Source organism: Epinephelus fuscoguttatus, linkage group LG14 (genome assembly GCF_011397635.1).
Source record: "Epinephelus fuscoguttatus linkage group LG14, E.fuscoguttatus.final_Chr_v1".
Lineage (NCBI taxonomy): Eukaryota > Metazoa > Chordata > Actinopteri > Perciformes > Serranidae > Epinephelus > Epinephelus fuscoguttatus.
The window spans coordinates 11,009,884-11,028,316 of record NC_064765.1 but is presented as its reverse complement, the minus strand read 5'-3'; the positions used below and the strand labels follow the sequence as shown (position 1 = coordinate 11,028,316).

Sequence of the window (18,433 nt, the reverse complement as noted above, 5' to 3'; positions counted from 1 at the left end):
CCGGTTAACATCACAAACAAAATGTGCAAACTGATTCAACTGTGGAAGAACAAGATGACTCCAAACAAATAGCTCAGATCAAGAAAATAAACACATGAAACACAAACCACAAAGAAGTTTTTTGGTAACTCTATTATGTTAACTTTTCATTATTTATACCTGCATAGCATCTTAATTACTCATATCATAAGGTGATTTAAAATGGTAACTGACCCAAAATAAGATGTAATGTACTATAATCTGGGTAATGCTCATAATTGGTTTAAGATGTAACCCAGCAAAGAGATTATTTCCCCGTCTGTCATGTCTAGTATTCAACAACCCTGCCTTTCAAAGTGCAGGATTATCTCTAAATACTATATCACCTCTGTTTATAACATTAGAGTTAACATATGTTTTCTTTTATTACCTGTAGGTTGGTCTACCCACTGCCTTTGACATGATGCTGACAGGAAGAAATATCCGAGCAGATAAAGCCAAGAAGATGGGGCTTGTCAATCATCTTGTAGACACCTTAGGTGAGCTATCTGAACACACGTATAATAATAACAAGTTTTTAAGTATTACCAACTGTAGAACTTATAATCCTTAGTCAGTAATTCACCACTCAATGCAAAACTACATGAGTTTAGATTCTTGTACTGTGCATCACTTGATCTTTTGGTTATTATTTTTATTATTTATTTTATTATTTTCATGCTTTTCTCTGCTTGTCTTATAGGACCTGGGCTGAAGAGTCCAGAGGAGAGAACAATAGACTACCTTGAGGAGGTTGCCATCGAATTTGCCAGAGGGATTGCCAATAAGAAGATCCCCCTTCGCAAAGAGAAAGGCAAGATGGAGAGTAAGTTGTGCTGCGTTTGAGCATTTAACTCTGTGCAGTCACCTAAGTTGGTTTTATCATATATTAAAACAAAACACTAAATTGAAGAGTTAATGTTTTTTCTCCACAGAAATTCAAGACTATGTTATGAGCTTTCAGTTTGTGCGGAATCAGATTTACAAAACCGTCCACAGTAAAGTTATGAAGCAGAGCAAGGGACTTTATCCAGCACCTCTGAAAATAATCGAAGTAAGTAAAAATTCCTCCTATCAAGCAATAACTCCATGACTATTTTTTATAATCTAGATGTATTTGGAGGAATTTAATACATGAGCCAGATTTAAAATTCTTAGCCATTTGGAGTAAGAGGAGCCCAACCAGCATGCAACTGTTCAGTGTGGAAAATGGTTTTGAAGTAACTTTATAATTAGAAACTTATTATCAATTAATATTTAATTCATTTTCAATTAAAATACAAAACATCCACTGGCCAGTGATTGTTAATATGAGAACTGTTATGAGAAATCCTCTGTCATATTTAACATGACTTGAAATTAAACTGTCCTTTTTTCTCACTATTTCCCCCTCTCAGTGCACAAAGACTGGAATTGAACAGGGCCCCACAGCTGGATACTTAGCCGAGTCTCAGGTAAGGTTTGTTGGCCCACATCATGGGCAAATTCAGTATTTATAGTAGTATATTGTGAATGTCACCAATTTTCATGTTTGTCACAGAGCTTTGGTCAGTTGGCAAAAACCTCAGAATCAGCAGCCCTGATTGGTCTCTACCACGGTCAAGTCGCGTGCAAGAAGAACCGCTTTGGTGCTCCTCAAAAAGAAGTGAAGTATGTCACTTTCACATGCTGAGCTTGTGTGTGATTTGATGGATGCTCAAACTGCATTTGACATTTTAGATTAGTTTGTTTGGTCAGGGGTAAATACTAATGACAAAGCCAGTTCTGATATACTTGTTGTCATACCGATTGCAAACATGACATTATCTTGTCTGTTGTTTTTTTAGGTAGAAGATAAACTGTTTGTTTTTGTTGTTTACCACCAGGACTCTTGCCATCTTGGGAGCAGGTCTGATGGGAGCAGGTATTGCACAGGTGTCTGTGGACAAAGGTGTGCGCACAATCCTGAAGGACACCACTGAGTCTGGACTGGCCAGGGGAGAACAGCAGGTTTACAAAGGGTGGGTCATCATGTCAGGCATGTTAATATTAGTAGTTTTGTTTTTGAAACAGCAGGGTTAAGTATTTAAGGGAGTTCTATACAATATTTAGAGCATATCTATGATTCAGGTTGTCTGTCTGCACATGGTTCTCATGGTTCTGCCCCAATATCAGTGGTAACAGCTGTATGAGTGTTGCAGAGCAGCAGTGATTAGCTTGCCAGGAGGACACACTCACAGATACTCATATGCACTAACATGCACACACAGCTGGACCGTCAACACTGGACAGAGAAGCACAGAATACAACACAAACAGAGGTAGCATGACTTCAGTCACTGGTCAGGATGTCAGTACTCTTCTATATTTTTACAAAGCAAATAGTTGTTTACTGCTATCTTAATGTTCTGAATGTCACATACAGAACCTGTAAGTGTTTTAAGTCACACCCCGATTGTAATTTGTGTGTCTATAGTTCTGGTCTAATACCAGAATAACCTTTCAAATCAGCTATGAAATAGCATATTTGAAAGTAGTTGTAAATTTTGTAGCATGACTGTGTTGGACCCTAAAATCTGTGTGTTATTTTAAACAAGGCTCAATGACAAGACCAAAAAGAAGAACATCACGTCATTTCAGAGAGACTCCATCATGTCCAACTTGATTGGCACGCTGGATTACAGCGGCTTTGACAAGGCCGACATGGTTATTGAAGCTGTGTTTGAAGACCTTAACATCAAGCATGCAGTTCTGAAGGAGGTGGAGGCTGTAAGTGTGACTGAAAACAGGCTTGATAGGCCTTTGTCACAGACAGAATGTACTCCCTTTGTTGTAAATATTGTTTTTGTAGTGTTAAATCCAGGACACCATGAATTTAACTGTGACTTTTCGCTATGATTTATCTGCAGGTGGCTCCCCCTCACTGCATATTTGCCAGCAACACATCTGGTCTGCCCATCAAGGATATCGCTGCTGCCAGCAAGAGACCAGACAAGGTTTGTACCTCAGAGCCTTGTAGTTCAAAAGTGCTTCTAAATGAAAAAAAAATGTTGCTGAATATGTTTTGTGTATCTTTAGGTGATTGGAATGCACTACTTCTCTCCAGTGGACAAGATGCAGCTCCTGGAGATTATAACCACTGATAAAACATCAAACGACACCACAGCGTCTGCTGTAGCCGTTGGCCTGAAGCAGGGCAAAGTCATCATAGTCGTTAAGGTGAGATTAAGCATCTTGTTTGTTCTGTCCTGTGTAGTTACTAAACAATGAATATTTAAACTTTAAACGTTTACTTTTTTGCCCCAAAGAAAATCCAACATAAATTCAAATGTTCACACTTTAAGCACTTTTGTACATTTTTCAGTGACTGTACAGCCCTGTAATGTATCAAATAGAAACATTTAAAATCCAGACTAGTCTGAATCTCTTTTTTGTTTTTGTGTGGGAGTTCTTGCTTGCTGCATGAAGGCCCTGTGTCCACCAAAGCTTTTTTTTTCCCAGCTGAAAATGCCAGGTCCTCCTCAGGACACGCCCAGCTGGGAGCATTTTGGAGGCACATCGTTTTTTTCACCTGAGGACGGACCTGTCGGTCTATCTGTGATTATGAGAGGAAACATGTATTCATATAGCAACGGCTGTGGCTCAGAGGTAGAGCCGTTGCCCACCAATCAGAAAATCAGGGGTTTGATCCCCGGCTCCTCGTCAAAGTATCCTGAATCCTGAAGTATACTGAGCCCCAAATTGCTCCTGATGGCTGTTCCATCAGTGTGTGAGCGCATGTGAATGGTTACTGAGAAGCAGATGGTGCCATGTACGGTGGCCTCGGCCACCAGTGTGTGAATGTGTGTGTGAATGGGTGAACATGACATGTAGTGTAAAAGTGCTTTGAGTGGTCGGAAGACTAGAAAGCAGTCCATTTTACCAGTTACCATAAACACAGGATATTCACTTATGTCTCCTCCATTGTTATTGTTCAGCACATGTATGTCTATTACTGTGACTGAAACGCAGCATTTTACCCAAAGTTGAGCATTTTTCAGCTCTGCCCCAAAGAGCAGTGGTCAGCGGAGAATTCATGCTCAGTACCTCATCACACTTGTGGTGTTTCTAAGGTAGTGTAAATACACAGCACTCCCATTGCAAAGCATTAAAAAAATACACTGGCCTCAGAAAAAAAAACGCTTTGGTGGACACAGCCCATAACTTCTGAAAACGACAATAAATGACCAAAAAGTGATAGAAGGTGATTCAGCAAAAATATTCATCACAGCAGTAGCCTGAAGTCATGACAATCATGATGATGCATGGTAATAATTAAAATGTTATTATACTTAAGTAAAATATCACACACGTTCCTTTACAGGATGGACCCGGATTCTATACAACAAGGTGTCTGGGTCCCATGTTGGCTGAAGCAGTACGAGTACTTCAGGTTAGTGGTATTGCTACAGTTAAACTGCAGCTGTGGGGGCACCCAGTGGCTCATTGGATAGAAGTCTTTAAAAATGCAGCTGTGAACGTACTGTCGTGTAAGGATTTAGGCCCTATGATGGACAGAGTCTGCTCACTTAAATGAAGCATAATCATTATTCTGGGATAGCTGTTATACATATGATTAATTTATCCATTTGCACCTACAGGAAGGAATTGACCCCAAAAAGTTAGATGTGCTCACCACAACCTTGGGGTTCCCTGTGGGTGGGGCCACACTGGCTGACGAAGTTGGTCTTGACGTAGCCATCCATGTGGCTGACGAACTCGGCAGTGCTTTTGGCGACCGCTTTCATGGTGGAAATGTAGCAATTCTGCAAGAGATGTTGGACAAGGGATTCATGGGTATGGGTGGTCACCACTGAAGGATCATGGCCAGTTTTAGTTTTAGAAAGCACTTGAGTTTGAAGTTATGTGTTTTATTAAAATGTATTATCCTTTTATTTTTATTCTCAAGGCCGCAAATCAGGAAAGGGTCTCTTCATCTACCAGCAAGGACTCAAGGTCAGAGAAGTGAACCCAGGATTTGAAGAAATCATTGAGAAATACAGACTGACCCCAAATCCTGCTGTGTAAGTTGACACAAAAGTAGCAATGTTGTGATTTCAATCGCCCTATGTGCCTTGTCTTTTATTATTATCATCATTCCAAATATAAACGTGCACTGTTTTGGACAAATAGGTTCTTCTGTTACTTTAAAAGAACTTTCTGATAGATGAAACAAGACCTATTAAGCCTTTGTATTATATAGCATTTTACAGTGATTACATTTTGAAATGCTGCACTATTTAATTACTCTGTTCTTATTTGTGAATCTCTTTACAGTTTCTCAGACTCTGACGTGCAGTACAGGCTCGTGTCCCGATTCGTCAATGAGGCCGTGTTGTGTTTGCAGGAGGGCATTTTGAACAGCCCTTTGGAAGGAGACATCGGGGCCGTGTTCGGGCTGGGATTCCCCCCCTGCCTTGGAGGTCAGAGTTCAGTCCTAGTCATGGTCTTCTGAGCCACCTGTGCTCCGAGGCTGCATCCTCTGTCAATGGAAAGAGCATAAAGGGTGTCCTTTAGTTTTATGTTAAGCATGAATTTGAAAGTTCAGGAACTGTGGTGATAAAGCATTTTAGGGTGTCTGCAGGGATCCTTTCCATAATTTTGTCAGACGTGCATAATAACATTCTGAGCCTGTCAGTGGCAAAAACAAGCACTTCTAGTGGATGTAGACTGACATTGCACAGTTGCAGGGATTACACTGCAGCCAGTTTTGCCGCTGCGACTATAGCAGTCATACTAAACACTGGACCAATTGCACAAATTGTCCTTATAGGTCACTTATGCCCCCTTTACCTGCCCCCTAAAGTATATTACATTGTCATTCTGCCTCGTTGTTCTCTATCAAACGTACAGTCATGGGATGGGGGACAGAGTTGGCTTATCTTTAAGCCGGCATCAGAGGTAGTAACAGTGCTGAAACAACGATGTTTTGAAGATGTGTTATGTGTGTGACCCACGGGAGATAAAAAAAAAAAAAAATAAGCAGGTGGTAGCAGTTAGCAGCTAACTCTAAGAGGAACAGTGGGCCAAAATGACTGAAAATTGGGAAATTGCCATTGTTATTGTTTATACAGCGCCGCAGACATGTATGTTGTATGTCATACTAGAATTTGCGCTGTTGTATTATATGTAAAGCTTGCCTCTTTTGCTTCTGTGATGCTTGGATGCTATCTAAAATCACACACAGGAGCAGCATGATTCTGCCGTTGTTTGGTTCTGTGTAAAAATGCAAAGGCAGCATAAAGAAGGGACTTCATAGCAGCCCTATAGCGTGATCCCTGTGTTAAAAAGGGCTTAAGATTAAAAAAAAAACCCCATGGGAATCTAGGGTCCATGTTGGAAAGTACAGAATTTCTTTACTTAAACCTCTCCTCCCTTTTAATGTTTCTAGAATAGCTTTTCACAGTGCAATAAAAACGAGCCCCAAGCAACATCCCTACTTAGTTTAACATGTATGCTGTGATAACATCATCAGCTAACACATCTCAACTTTTCCAGGCCCTTTCCGTTTCGTGGACAGCTTTGGTGCCGACAAGCTGGTGGAGAAGATGAGGAGATACGAAGCCGTGTATGGAATGCCGTTCACGCCGTGCCAGCTCCTCCTGGATCACGCAAAGGATCCAAGCAAGAAATTTCACAAGTGACCGACTTGCCATGTGTGCCAGTAGATTTTAATAAACTCCAGTCTGCCACTAGAATGTGCCTAACATGAGTGGTGGTATACATAATGAAAATGCACTCAGTTGCCAGTTTATTAGGTACGCCTTGTTAAAAATAATGCAGTCTAATACAGCAGTCCTAAGCCTAAAAAAACATTAACACTATGACTCTTATGATGGTTATTAAAGGACTGTTGTACTTGTTTTAGCAGGTGCAACTAACAGAGTGGCAACTGAGTGTGTAATATCAGCAATATTGGATGTTTCTTTTTTTTGTAACTTTATTGATTTACTTGATGATGATGTATAGATTCAGAAGCTGATGGACGCTAATTATTCACACACTGCAGATGTAAAGAGACTGGAGGAAAAAGACAGCATTTTCCAACTGGCAGTAAATTCCTCAGTATTGATGAATGTCTACCAGTATAATTCAGCGACTGGCTTTTTTTTGTACATTAAAGTCTTCATGGCCTGCTTTGAACAATGTTGTAAATGTGAAGCCTGAATAAAACTTTGTTATTGACTCAAAGCTGCTTTTTCTCTCAAGGTGCGTTCAAGTGCTATCTGGGGAGGGTGGGTAATTTATCACGGTTACAGAATGAGACCATAGCTGTGTACCATGAGCAGATCTGCTCCAATCTCATTCGTCGCGCAGGTCACATGTCTTATCTCCATTGTCCGCAGAGCAGGGTGTGTACCACGGGGAGGCTGTGTGGGCTGGGCCGGGGCGGCTGGGTGTTTTTCCTCAGCAGCAGCAGCATCCTTGAATATCCTGTGACATCGCTTCTTTTCTGGAAGATGCTCAGGGCGGAGGAGACGAGGATGATGAAAGCGGCGCAAATGAGGTGTGTCTGACCGCTTTCACTAAATTAAACTAAAGCTGCTGCACCTGTACGGAGGAGGAAGACACACTGCGGACCTCGCCCGAGAAAATGGCTTTTTGACGTGGTGAGGATACTTAAAAAAAAAAAAAAAAAAAAAAATTCATGAGCAAAATGTCTAAAAGCAAACATTGCGAGGCGGTGAGGGTGGTGGTCCGCTGCCGGCCATTCAGCAGGAGAGAGGAGACAGCGGACTGTGAAAACATTTTGCAGATTGACGACAGACTGGGGCAGATCACCATCAGGAACCCGAAGGCACCACCTGATGAGCCCATGAAAGTGTTCACGTTTGATTCCGTGTACGGCTGGGGCTCAAAACAAAACGACATTTATGACGATGCTGTGAGACCTCTGGTGGAGTCTGTGCTCCAGGGCTTCAACGGGACTATATTTGCGTATGGACAGACTGGGACAGGTAAAACACACACCATGCAGGGGGTGTCAAACGACCCAGACATGAGAGGGGTTATACCAAATTCATTTCACCACATCTTCACACAGATATCCAGGACTCAGAATCAGAAGTACCTAGTGAGGTCATCATACCTTGAGATCTACCAGGAGGAGATCAGAGATCTGCTGTGCAAAGATAACAATAAGAAACTGGAGCTGAAAGAAAACCCTGACTCAGGTGTTTATGTGAAAGATCTGTCCTCAGTGGTCACAAAGAACGCCACCGAGATTGAGCATGTGATGAACATAGGCAACCAGTCCAGGTCTGTGGGGTTCACCAACATGAACGAACGCAGCTCTCGGTCTCATGCCATTTTTGTCATAACCGTGGAGTGTAGTGAAGTAGGGCCAGATGGCGAGGACCACATCCGCGTTGGGAAGCTCAACATGGTCGACCTGGCTGGCAGTGAGCGCCAGAGCAAGACAGGTGCAAAGGGGAAGCGGCTAAAGGAAGCAGCCAAAATCAACCTGTCCCTCTCAGCGCTGGGGAATGTCATTTCTGCCCTGGTGGATGGGAAGAGCACCCACATCCCTTACAGAGACTCTAAACTGACCCGCTTGCTCCAGGACTCGTTGGGTGGCAACGCAAAGACGGTCATGATAGCAACAGTGGGGCCATCACACAAGAACTTTGAAGAATCCCTGGCCACGCTGAGGTACGCCAGCCGGGCCAAGAACATAAAGAACAAACCTCGGATTAATGAGGACCCCAAAGATGCCCTGCTGAGGGAGTTCCAGGAGGAGATCGCACGCTTGAAAGCCCAGCTAGAGGAGCGAGGGATGCTGGCAAAGGAGAGGAGGAGGAGGAGGAATAGCAAAAGGCTGAGTAAAAGTATGGCTGGTATGGAGGAGGAGATGCTCAAAGAGAGGGATGCAGAGGTGTGGAAGGCTTTAGATAACGAACCAGAGGTGAAGTCATATGTGAAAGATGGAAGTGACGTCCCAAAGGCTCTGACCTGCCAGGGGAGTGGTGAGAAGTTAAAGCACCTGATTGAGAACAGAAAAAGTGTGGTGGACATGCAGTGGGATCAGGATGCTTTGGAGAAGATCATTGAGAAATATAAGGTGCGTGTGAACCATGTGACTTCTTAATAATACACTACAATGTCTGATAAATGAGACACAAAAGAAATTTACATAAATAATTCATTGTATGTCTTTGTTCACAGGCTATGGAGAGCAAACTGTTAGTGGGAGGAAAGACGATCATTGATCACACCAATGAACAGCAAAAGATGCTGGAGCAGAAGAGGCAAGAGATTGCAGAACAGGTAAGGGAAAAAAAACAATAATATATAATACTTTCTGACTATGAAACATACTTTTGTGTCATCATTCATTGTAACAGCATATTTATGGGCTGTCTGAACCTACACAGAAAGATAACTTTCATTTGTAATGGTGTCCTGTTTGTAATCATGTTGAATGGAGCTGAATGTTCTGTGCAATCTGCAGATAAGACGAGAGCGAGAGATCCAGCAGCAGATGATGCTGCAGGACGAAGAGACCTTAGAAATGAAAGAGACGTTCTCCTCCCTGCAGCAGGAAGTGGAACATAAGACAAAAAAGCTGAAGAGGGTAAGATGACTCATCAGCTGACATGTCCCCATGCTATTATGAGGACAGCAATTTATCAGAACTTAATCACTTATTTGCAATTGAGAATCCTTTTTTTTCAAGAGAGATGTCACAAGGAGAAGTAACATGATGAGTCCAGGTTTCTCTGGACAGAGCTGCTACTTCCTTGTGTTTGGGAAAAATTACATTGCTCTTTTGTGGTTTGCGAAGTCAACACTTGGCAACTGATGCTAAAAATAAATTCATATTGCGATTATTATGATGGATACTGCAGTATGAATTGTGATTTAAGTGGGAATGGTAGTTTTTGCAGTTAAATTTTAACTGAAAAAAAAATCTAAAAATGATGATGATGTGACTTTTGATGGGGTCTGTACCAAACAAGCATGTTCCCTTACATCTGGCATATGATTAGTAGACTGACCAGGGCATCTCGGTAACACCACAATGCTTTAGTTTATAATTGTATTGTGACAGGATTTACCGTATTCAAAAATTTCCAGCTCCTGTGATTTTCATATTGCACTTGGCCGTATTGCAATTTTGATAATGTTTCATTTTGTGCAGGCCCAGTAAGTGAATATACTTTGCATTCTTTCGTTTCTAGTACACCAGTACCAACACAAATAATAATATTGACATTAATTTGTCCCTGTTCTGTACAGCTGTACGCCAAACTACAGTTAGTAAAGGTAGAGATGAGAGATGTCATTGATGAACACGTCATAACCAGACAGGAGCTTGAACAGACACAGACTGAACTCACCAGAGAACTCAAGTACAAGTAAGTAATCACATTAGTGAATGAGGTCATACACTGTACACAGTGTTATTTTTGTCTTGTTGTCTCATCACCATCATATGTGGCTTTGTATTTGATATCCATCATTCCTGTGCATGTCCAGTGTGTAAGATTTAGGGGGATTTAGTTGCATCTAGCGGTGAGGATTGCAGATTGCAGCCATCTTAAACTTCTCCTGGTTAGGATTCCTCCAGTATTCATTGTACAGGAGGTTTTTACCTGGAGCCGAACTAATCACAGAGGTCTCCTTCTTTCCAAAACAAGTGAAAGCATTGAACAGAATGGTGTGATGTTACAGATCAGTTTTTCTCTGATGCTGTTTGGCATGTAGGAGGCAAGCTGTTTGTCTAGGATCTGCTAATCTGTGCTAACCTTTTTTAATTCAAGATCCAGACGCTCAGGAGATTTTTACCAGGAGCCGAATTATCTGGTCTGTTCCTCTCCCAAACAAACGGACCCAGTGATATAAACTGGTAGAAACACTTCATAAAGCAGTTTCATGTTGAAAAATCTGGGTTTTTCTGATGCTGTCATCGCAGAGGGGCTACTAACTACGGTGGTCAATGCAAAAACGTGAATGGCCCTGTCTAGAGCCAGTGTGTGGTTTGTCCATTCTGGCTACTGTAGAAATATAGTTGTGCAACATGGTGATCTCTGTAGATGAGGACCCATTCCATATGCAGAGATAGATAGACGGACGGACGGACGGACGGACGGACGGACAGATGGATAGAAAGATACATACATAGATACTTTATTAATTCCTAATTGATTTCCAGGGAATCCAGGGAAAACAAGGAATGGCTAAATGGCTCATTCCAAGTTAACCAAAACACGATTTTTATTTTCAGGTGATTATACACTAAAGAAAACATGCTTATTAAATTATATTCCATTTCAGCCAATTTATCCCCCTAAGTTCTACTCTCAACCTTAACAAGATGTATTATTTAATCATGACAAGGTCGCTACAAAGCTGTGGTCATAGGGAGTTACAGATTTCATCCATTTATAGCTAGTGGTGCTAACTCAATAAACAGTGCTAAACAACAGCAATAGCGCAAGCTAATGGTGTTAACTGGGGGGAAGAGGAGAGTGGATGCTAAGTTTCCACGACAAGGAATCCTGATATCAGCTGTAACCCGCGGTATGAGCACAGTGCAAGGTTGCAGTGATGAGCCAGGCAATTGGATACACAAGTGCACTAACATGCACATGCAGCCGGACTGACTTACCACAACAAACCACAGAGAATCTTGGATTACAACACACACACACACACACACACACACACACACACAGATAGTGTGACTTCATTCCCTGATGAGGGCACCATTACTTCACAAAATCCTTATGTAGCAAATAGTGGTTTGGTGCTATATTAATACTAATGGACAGAGGGATGACTGTCAAAAAACATCTGCTGGTACAGTGTTACTGGATGACTTTTATTTGTGTGTTGTTTTTTTTTTTGATACAAATGGAGGGAAATTTTTTATTACATTTATTCTAGTAATGTTTTACTCTTTGGAAGGTAGTTAAACTATTTAGTTTGATTTTGTTGTTTTAATGGAGTGCTTCCTGTGACGCCAGCTAACACATACTTGTATTTCACGTTGCAGATATCTCTTGATTGAGAACTTTATACCTCCAGAGGAAAAGAACAAGATCATGAACAGGCTGCACTTTGACAGTGAGGAGGATCAGTGGAGGCTCCAGCCGGTCCTTCCATCAGAGAGGTCAGTCAGTTAAGTGGTGCAATAGAGAGAGAAAAATCCACTGCTGCTCCAGGAAACAGATATTTTTATATCAAGGAGACCAGTCAGCCTTGATATTTTTCTTTCCTGAGACATTTGGAAAGCTGAATGGAAGATAACAGAGGAGATAACGGGGGATTATTCTGGTGGTAGTTCATCAGTTGACCATATATGGGGTGCATGAGGTTCCAGAAGCTTACGTCTTAACCGCTATGTGTATTAAACTGAATCTAAATCCTTCTTTTCCCACGTCTTTATCTCAGTGCACCCACTCAGGTCAAGAGGAGACCTCTCTCAGCCGTGGGATACAAGAGGCCAATCAGCCAATATGCACAGATGGCTGTTTCCACAGCAACCGGGGCCCCATCTCGATACCAGGTCAGTGCCTGGACAGTTGGTAAAAAGTACAGCTGAGATGGAGATGAGATGCACCTTGTGTCCATGTTCACAGCCTCCTTCTTGGAGCTGGAGAATGTGAAGATGGTTGTAGCCATGGAAACCATTCACAGCTTTTACAGTTGCATCTTAAGCCAGTGAACCAACAGTTTAATATCACAATGTAAAAAGAATAAAACACTCACTTTACTAATTAATTAAGGTCAGGGGAAACTTAATTTCCACAGACCGTAGTAATATAAGAATTGTAAGACAACAGTACAACAATCCAGCCAAGCTAAAGTCCACGCTCTATTGCTTTAAGGGAGACTTCTTACAAAGACATGCATTTGCAGATGCCATTATTCTGTTACAACAACATCTTCACTTGTATGTGTCCGCACAGGCTGAGAACATAATGCTGTTGGAGTTAGACATGTCTCCCCCGACCATGTTCACCTTGAACCTTAATGGCGCTCACCTGGAGAGAGCCTTTTCTCCCAGGCTGATGCGGGATCTCCTGGTAACTGTTCCGATCAGAGAGAGGAGCACAGCATCGTCACGGGTCAGGAAGTCTCAATCCTGGTGAGAAAGCAGCTGAGTAAGGCAGAAGTCTTACAGATGCTTAAATATCCTTTTTTTAGGGGCATTAATTTAGGACTGAACATTGCAGTAGAAAAGTTACGTCAAGAGCTGTCATAAAGTGTGCTAAAATTTGTAATTGCGCCATCCCCTATGTTGGGTCAGTCCCAGTTTTTTTTTTAATACAGTTATGACAGTTAAACTGTCAGTTAAAGGGACAGTCAACCCCTGAATCAAAAATACACATTTTCCCTCTTACCTGTAGTGCTATTCATCAGTTTAGATAGTTGTGGTGTGAGTTGCATGTGTTGGAGTATGGAGCTACATTTGTTTCTTTATTATTCAATCAAACAGAGTAAGTTTTGCAATCAAAAAAAAGGTTTGAGAGCAAAAGTATCAATATTGCAAGCAAAAAATGTTTTATTGCAGGTAAAAAATGATTAAAAACTGCAAATCCTAAAGTTTTGTTTGCAAATCCTAAAGTTTTGTTTGTGAGTCATTTTTTTCCGTTTGCAAGTCAAAAGGTTTTGCGAGTAAGTTGAACCTGGTGGGCGGGGCCTAAACTGAAAGCTGTAAGACACGTCTCTGTTGGCCAGTCTCAATCGGAATGACAGCTTGCAAAGCATTTTTTTTCCTTCTTCTCTCGGTTATTGGATTGAAAACAAATTTAAAGGTGCATACCACCACCTACTGTACAAGAGTGTACAACATCATGTCATTTGGCCTGTTTCTTAAATTCTACTCATCAGTCTAGTACGCTTGCAAAGCAACATGGGAGTTCTGTAGTTCATCAGGAATTCAGTGCGGGAGCTGTGGCGAAAATCAATTCTGAAACCGAAGTTTTTCGGGCTCCAGTTTCAAAAAAGAAAAATCGTCCACACGAGTGGTGTGATTTAAAAAATACATCCACATGAAACCGCATAATCCGCTACCAAGTGATGTAATACACATGCCAAAGCAGTAGGTGGCGATGTAACTTCTAATGGAAAGGCCATTTTAACCAATCAGAAGTCAGAGTCAATACCTGAATAGGGAAGTGCGGAAAATAAAAACAACCCGATCCACAAAAGAAGCACGACCTAATTCAACAGCAGAGACGCCTGAACGACCAACTACACTACCACAAAAGCAGCTTTTGTGGTAGTGTAGTTGGAGTAGCTAGCAACAGGAGCAGCCTCCTTCGTTTGTCGTTAGGTCAAGCAGCTAGTGATGGGCAGATGAAGCTTCATGAAGCATTGAAGCTTTTCATCAAATTGGTTCACTCAAGGGCAAAGCTTCTTGATGCTTCATTTGCTCTACTAAGCCATCTACTGGACAAAAAAAGCTATTACACTTAGTGGTTTGTATATATAGATCTGAGCCACTTCCCGAACCAGTCACGTGGTACAGCCGGCCAGCGAGGCTTCGGACGTCACCAATGACGTCACTCGTCTGAAACGACACAAGCCTCGATAAGCGCATCGCGGAAACAGTTCCTGGATTACTCGACACACGCTTCGAAGCCTCGGCACGGCGAGTCACATCACTACGAGCAGCTGGATATGCCATCCAAAGAGAGCAGATAGAATGCTCACAGATAAAGTTAGTGTGACATATTGGGTATTTATGTGTATCTGCCCACTCAATTGTGACATTAATTTATGCATGATATTGATTTTGTATCTTTACAGATACCATACAGATGCCCCCCATTCAATTTAATGGATAACTGATTTGAGTAAAGGCACGAGAGCAAATCTGGGTATATAAACAGTTGGTTTGCGCTGCGTTCTTGAGTTGGCAGTTACACCTAGAGTAAAGCTACTGAAGACCAGCAAAATCACTGTTTGTTTTCATTTATTCTTTCAGGTGGGTAAATGTCACCTAAGCACCTTCAGATTTCAGTAGTGTACCCTTAATAGATAATTTGTTTATATAGTTTGTATTGTGCTTTGTGATATTGTTTGAGGGAATTGTAACGTAAGGTAACTGCATACGAGTGGATGCAACCGTCACTGATGCTAGCGTAGTTCCTCAGGGATTTAAGCTGTTTTTACTTTAATTTTGACAATCCAACCTGTGACAACACATTAGCTAAGGTAAGGACTGTAACTGTTGGTAGCTGTTGTTGATTTTGTTTAAATATGTTGAATCACAATTTTATGGGTTATTGTTTGTTGGACGAGTGAGCTAAGCTAACTAACGCTAACGTCAGCTGTCACTTGTTGACATAGCAACGGTAAACATTCACATACGGGCTAAGTGCAGAGTGCAGAATCAAGCTTCATTGTAAATATAGTTAAGATACATTGTATTTAACACAGGATGTGGGATTTTAGTAGTTAGTAAACTTTTAGAAAATAGCTATTAACCGTCGCTCTGACGTCATACAATGGAGACAGGTAATAAAATACTGCGGTTATCCTATCTACACGCAACCGGAGGCACCGGAGTCTTCCAAAAACTTCACCCTGGACTCCAGTTTCAAAGAAATGCGGTTTTGGGGCCCAAAAGTGCGGTTGCGTGTGGACAAATTGCATAGAATAATACACAGTTTCAGAAGTACACGGGTCTGTGTGGACAAGGCCTAATAATAGTGTAGGAGCCAGGTTGTTCATTTTCTGTTTGCTTGTGGGTGTTGTGCACATTTGTGCCAGTAGGTGGCAGTAGCTGTTCAGGCTTGTGGTTTGCTGTCTATATAATCAGGTGGGCTAATCAGCGCAGGTGCGCACGCTGGGGAAGCCGTACGGTTTTTGACCGTGCCATGGCATGTAACGCCGCAGGTCAGAGTATCCTTGTAAGTTAAGTCATTATTGAAACGTGTTATTATTGGGTAAAGCAGTCTATACTTTGCTTACAAACTTGATTTTTGATTGCAGTTCAAGAAATATGCTCTCAAAACAGTTTTATATGATTGCAACAAAAGGACACAAAAATACCTCCATATTGGAGGTATCGGTTGTAAAGATGTCTGCCTTCTCTCCAATATGAACTTGATGGAACACAGCTTGCAGTGCACCATAAGTAAAACATAAAAAATAAATTGAAAACTCAACAGCAATGTCTCTTTGCAGAAATCATGACCTGGTTACTCAAGCTGATCCACAGACTTTGTTGTGAGTAGTTTCATGTGGGAACTGTTTTCTCTCTGCTGGACTACATCCACCAACCGTATCACCGCACAGGAGGAAGTGTGCGTCTACTCATGGACGAGAGGCTCAGGCACAAGACAGCTCAAGATGGAAACATTAATGGCGCCTTCCTCAGCTGAAGTAACATTAGCTAGCTCAGTAGTGCTAGATGTGTTAGTAGTAGATGCATGCTTCTGTCTATGCTGTGACACAGTCGGCAGGTGTAGTTCAGTACAGGGAAAATAGTACCTACATGAAACTGCACACAACAAGGTCTGATGATTATCTTGAGTAAACTGTTGATGATTTCTTGAAAGAGACATTGATGTTGATTTTTTCAAATGTAATTTTTTGGCGCTATGAGCACCACAAGCTGAGTGTCATCAAGTTCCATCATATTTGAGGAAAAGCAGACATCTCTGCAGCCGATATCTCCAACACTCGGCAACTCACACCAAAACAATATAGACTGATAAATAGCACTACAGGTAAGAGGGAAAATATGTATTATTTATTTTGGTGTGAAGTGTCTCTTTGCATGCTTTTCCCCTTTATCTATAAACCACTTGCATTTTACATTTCTGTTTACCAATCTCCCCCCAACTGAAAGGCTTTTTCTTACATGCAAATCCACTGGCATAGAATTTTAAATGCCACAAGCCTCAGTACCTCATGAAATATGTAATAATATATTGCTATTGATCGACCCTATTCATTCCTGTAGATACATTTGGGTATTTTGTGGTGTGGGACAGTAAAAATGAAACATATCGCTTCTTAAATAATAACTGAACCTGTTTGTTTTATGGTCTACAGGTATCAGGCACCACAAGCAGCATCCATCCCATCATCCTCATCCTCCACCACTCTGACATCGGCATCTCAGAGCTTCTCTCCTTCTCAGAGACAAAGACCATCCTCAGCTGCCTATCTTCCATGTTTAGATCCAATTCAGACAAGTCCCTGATACATGCCAAGACAACTACTGTACACAGGGCAGGCCTTAGTTTAAGGTGGCACAAGAAGAGGAGGGGGGTGTGTGTTTTATGCCTTTATTTTAAATTGATTTCATACCTTTTTGTGAGAAAGAATCATTTGAGTAAGCATGTATTCAGCTTAATGGGAAAGACAAACATTACTTTTGCCTACAGTTGCCTAAAAACCATGTAGTTTCTCTTGGTTTACCCCAGAATCAATGAATAGCACAGCCAAAACATAATACTCTAAAACCAGACATATGATTAATTATTTAAAGGATCCTATTTTTAATTTGAAAACATTTCCATTGACTTTTTTTCTGAAAATGTATCTGGTCTTTGCCAAAACAGTGAAAGGTGATGGGGGAACTCTGGTTTAGCCTGTATGCTTGAGAAATTGTTGTTTCAATTTCAACTTAATTGGGAAGACTAACATTATTTTTGTCTACAGTTGCCTAAAAATCATGTAGTTTTTCTTAACTTATCCCAGACTCAATGAATAGCACAGCCAAAACTTTCATTCATTCATTTTCTGTAACCACTTATCCTGTTGGAGGTTGCAGGGGGGGGGCTGGAGCCTAACCCAGAGGACAATAAGCGAGAGGTTGGGTACACCCTGGACAGGTCACCACACTATCACAGGGCTGACACATAGAGACAGACAACCATTCACACTCATGGCCAATTTAGAATCACCAATTAACCTAATTAACCTTACTGGGAGGAAGACGGGGTACCCAGAGAAAACCCATACTGACATGCAACATGCAAACTCCACACAGAAGGGCTCCACCACCCCAGGATTGAACCAGAAATCCTCTTGTGAGGCGACAATGCTAACCATTGCATCACCGTGCTGCCCCAGCCAAAATGTAACCTTCTAAAACCAGACGTGGTAAATTGTTTAAAGGATCCTATTTTTAATTTGATAACATTTCCATTTACTTTTTTTTTCTCTGGAAATGTATCTGGTCTTTGCCAAAACAGTGAAGAGTGATGGGGGGAATTGAGGGCCCTGACCACAGGGGGGCCACCCTGGTTTAGCCTGTATGCTTGATGAATTGTTGCTTCAATTTCTAGCTAATGTAACCGTGAGCCAAAAATGTGAAGAAAGCCTGCAAATGCTCTCTTGATTAGCTGCCTTATTTTTTCATAGTTGTGAAATCGTGCAAAGTCCATTTGCTTACACATGAAAATAAACTCTGAAATGATCTTGAACTG

The 18,433-nt window shown here is 41.5% G+C and overlaps 2 protein-coding genes across 3 annotated transcripts in view; both read left to right on the top strand.

The window, feature by feature from the left end:
- The window catches only part of hadhab (hydroxyacyl-CoA dehydrogenase trifunctional multienzyme complex subunit alpha b), a 91,433-nt gene that overhangs the window by 3,135 nt on the left and 69,865 nt on the right, over nucleotides 1–18,433 (top strand). The window contains exons 7-20 of one of the 2 annotated variants that reach the window (XM_049596811.1): nucleotides 416–518; nucleotides 722–844; nucleotides 954–1,072; nucleotides 1,416–1,472; nucleotides 1,559–1,668; nucleotides 1,884–2,018; nucleotides 2,594–2,765; nucleotides 2,906–2,992; nucleotides 3,075–3,215; nucleotides 4,360–4,428; nucleotides 4,637–4,832; nucleotides 4,945–5,059; nucleotides 5,313–5,458; nucleotides 6,534–7,226. The exons of the other annotated variant lie outside the window; for it this stretch is intronic. Coding sequence (XP_049452768.1) covers nucleotides 416–518; nucleotides 722–844; nucleotides 954–1,072; nucleotides 1,416–1,472; nucleotides 1,559–1,668; nucleotides 1,884–2,018; nucleotides 2,594–2,765; nucleotides 2,906–2,992; nucleotides 3,075–3,215; nucleotides 4,360–4,428; nucleotides 4,637–4,832; nucleotides 4,945–5,059; nucleotides 5,313–5,458; nucleotides 6,534–6,679 — 1,719 coding nt within the window. The 3' untranslated portion in view covers nucleotides 6,680–7,226. Of the gene's footprint in view, nucleotides 1–415; nucleotides 519–721; nucleotides 845–953; nucleotides 1,073–1,415; nucleotides 1,473–1,558; nucleotides 1,669–1,883; nucleotides 2,019–2,593; nucleotides 2,766–2,905; nucleotides 2,993–3,074; nucleotides 3,216–4,359; nucleotides 4,429–4,636; nucleotides 4,833–4,944; nucleotides 5,060–5,312; nucleotides 5,459–6,533; nucleotides 7,227–18,433 lie in introns of those variants that run through there. 2 annotated transcript variants of the gene reach the window in all.
- Nucleotides 7,400–18,429, top strand: kif3cb (kinesin family member 3Cb). The gene is made up of 8 exons (XM_049596810.1): nucleotides 7,400–9,096; nucleotides 9,201–9,302; nucleotides 9,487–9,609; nucleotides 10,275–10,393; nucleotides 12,034–12,150; nucleotides 12,432–12,546; nucleotides 12,950–13,128; nucleotides 17,052–18,429. The coding sequence occupies exons 1-8, from the start codon at nucleotides 7,684–7,686 to the stop codon at nucleotides 17,200–17,202; spliced, it is 2,319 nt and encodes a 772-aa protein (XP_049452767.1). The 5' UTR covers nucleotides 7,400–7,683; the 3' UTR covers nucleotides 17,203–18,429.

Bases quoted from the DNA above. Each gene is read 5' to 3' on its own strand.
- kif3cb (XM_049596810.1), top strand. From the start codon at position 7,684: ATGAGCAAAATGTCTAAAAGCAAACATTGCGAGGCGGTGAGGGTGGTG. The intron at 9,097-9,200 runs GTGCGTGTGAAC...CTTTGTTCACAG, and splicing joins AGATCATTGAGAAATATAAG to GCTATGGAGAGCAAACTGTT. The intron at 9,610-10,274 runs GTAAGATGACTC...TGTTCTGTACAG, and splicing joins AGACAAAAAAGCTGAAGAGG to CTGTACGCCAAACTACAGTT.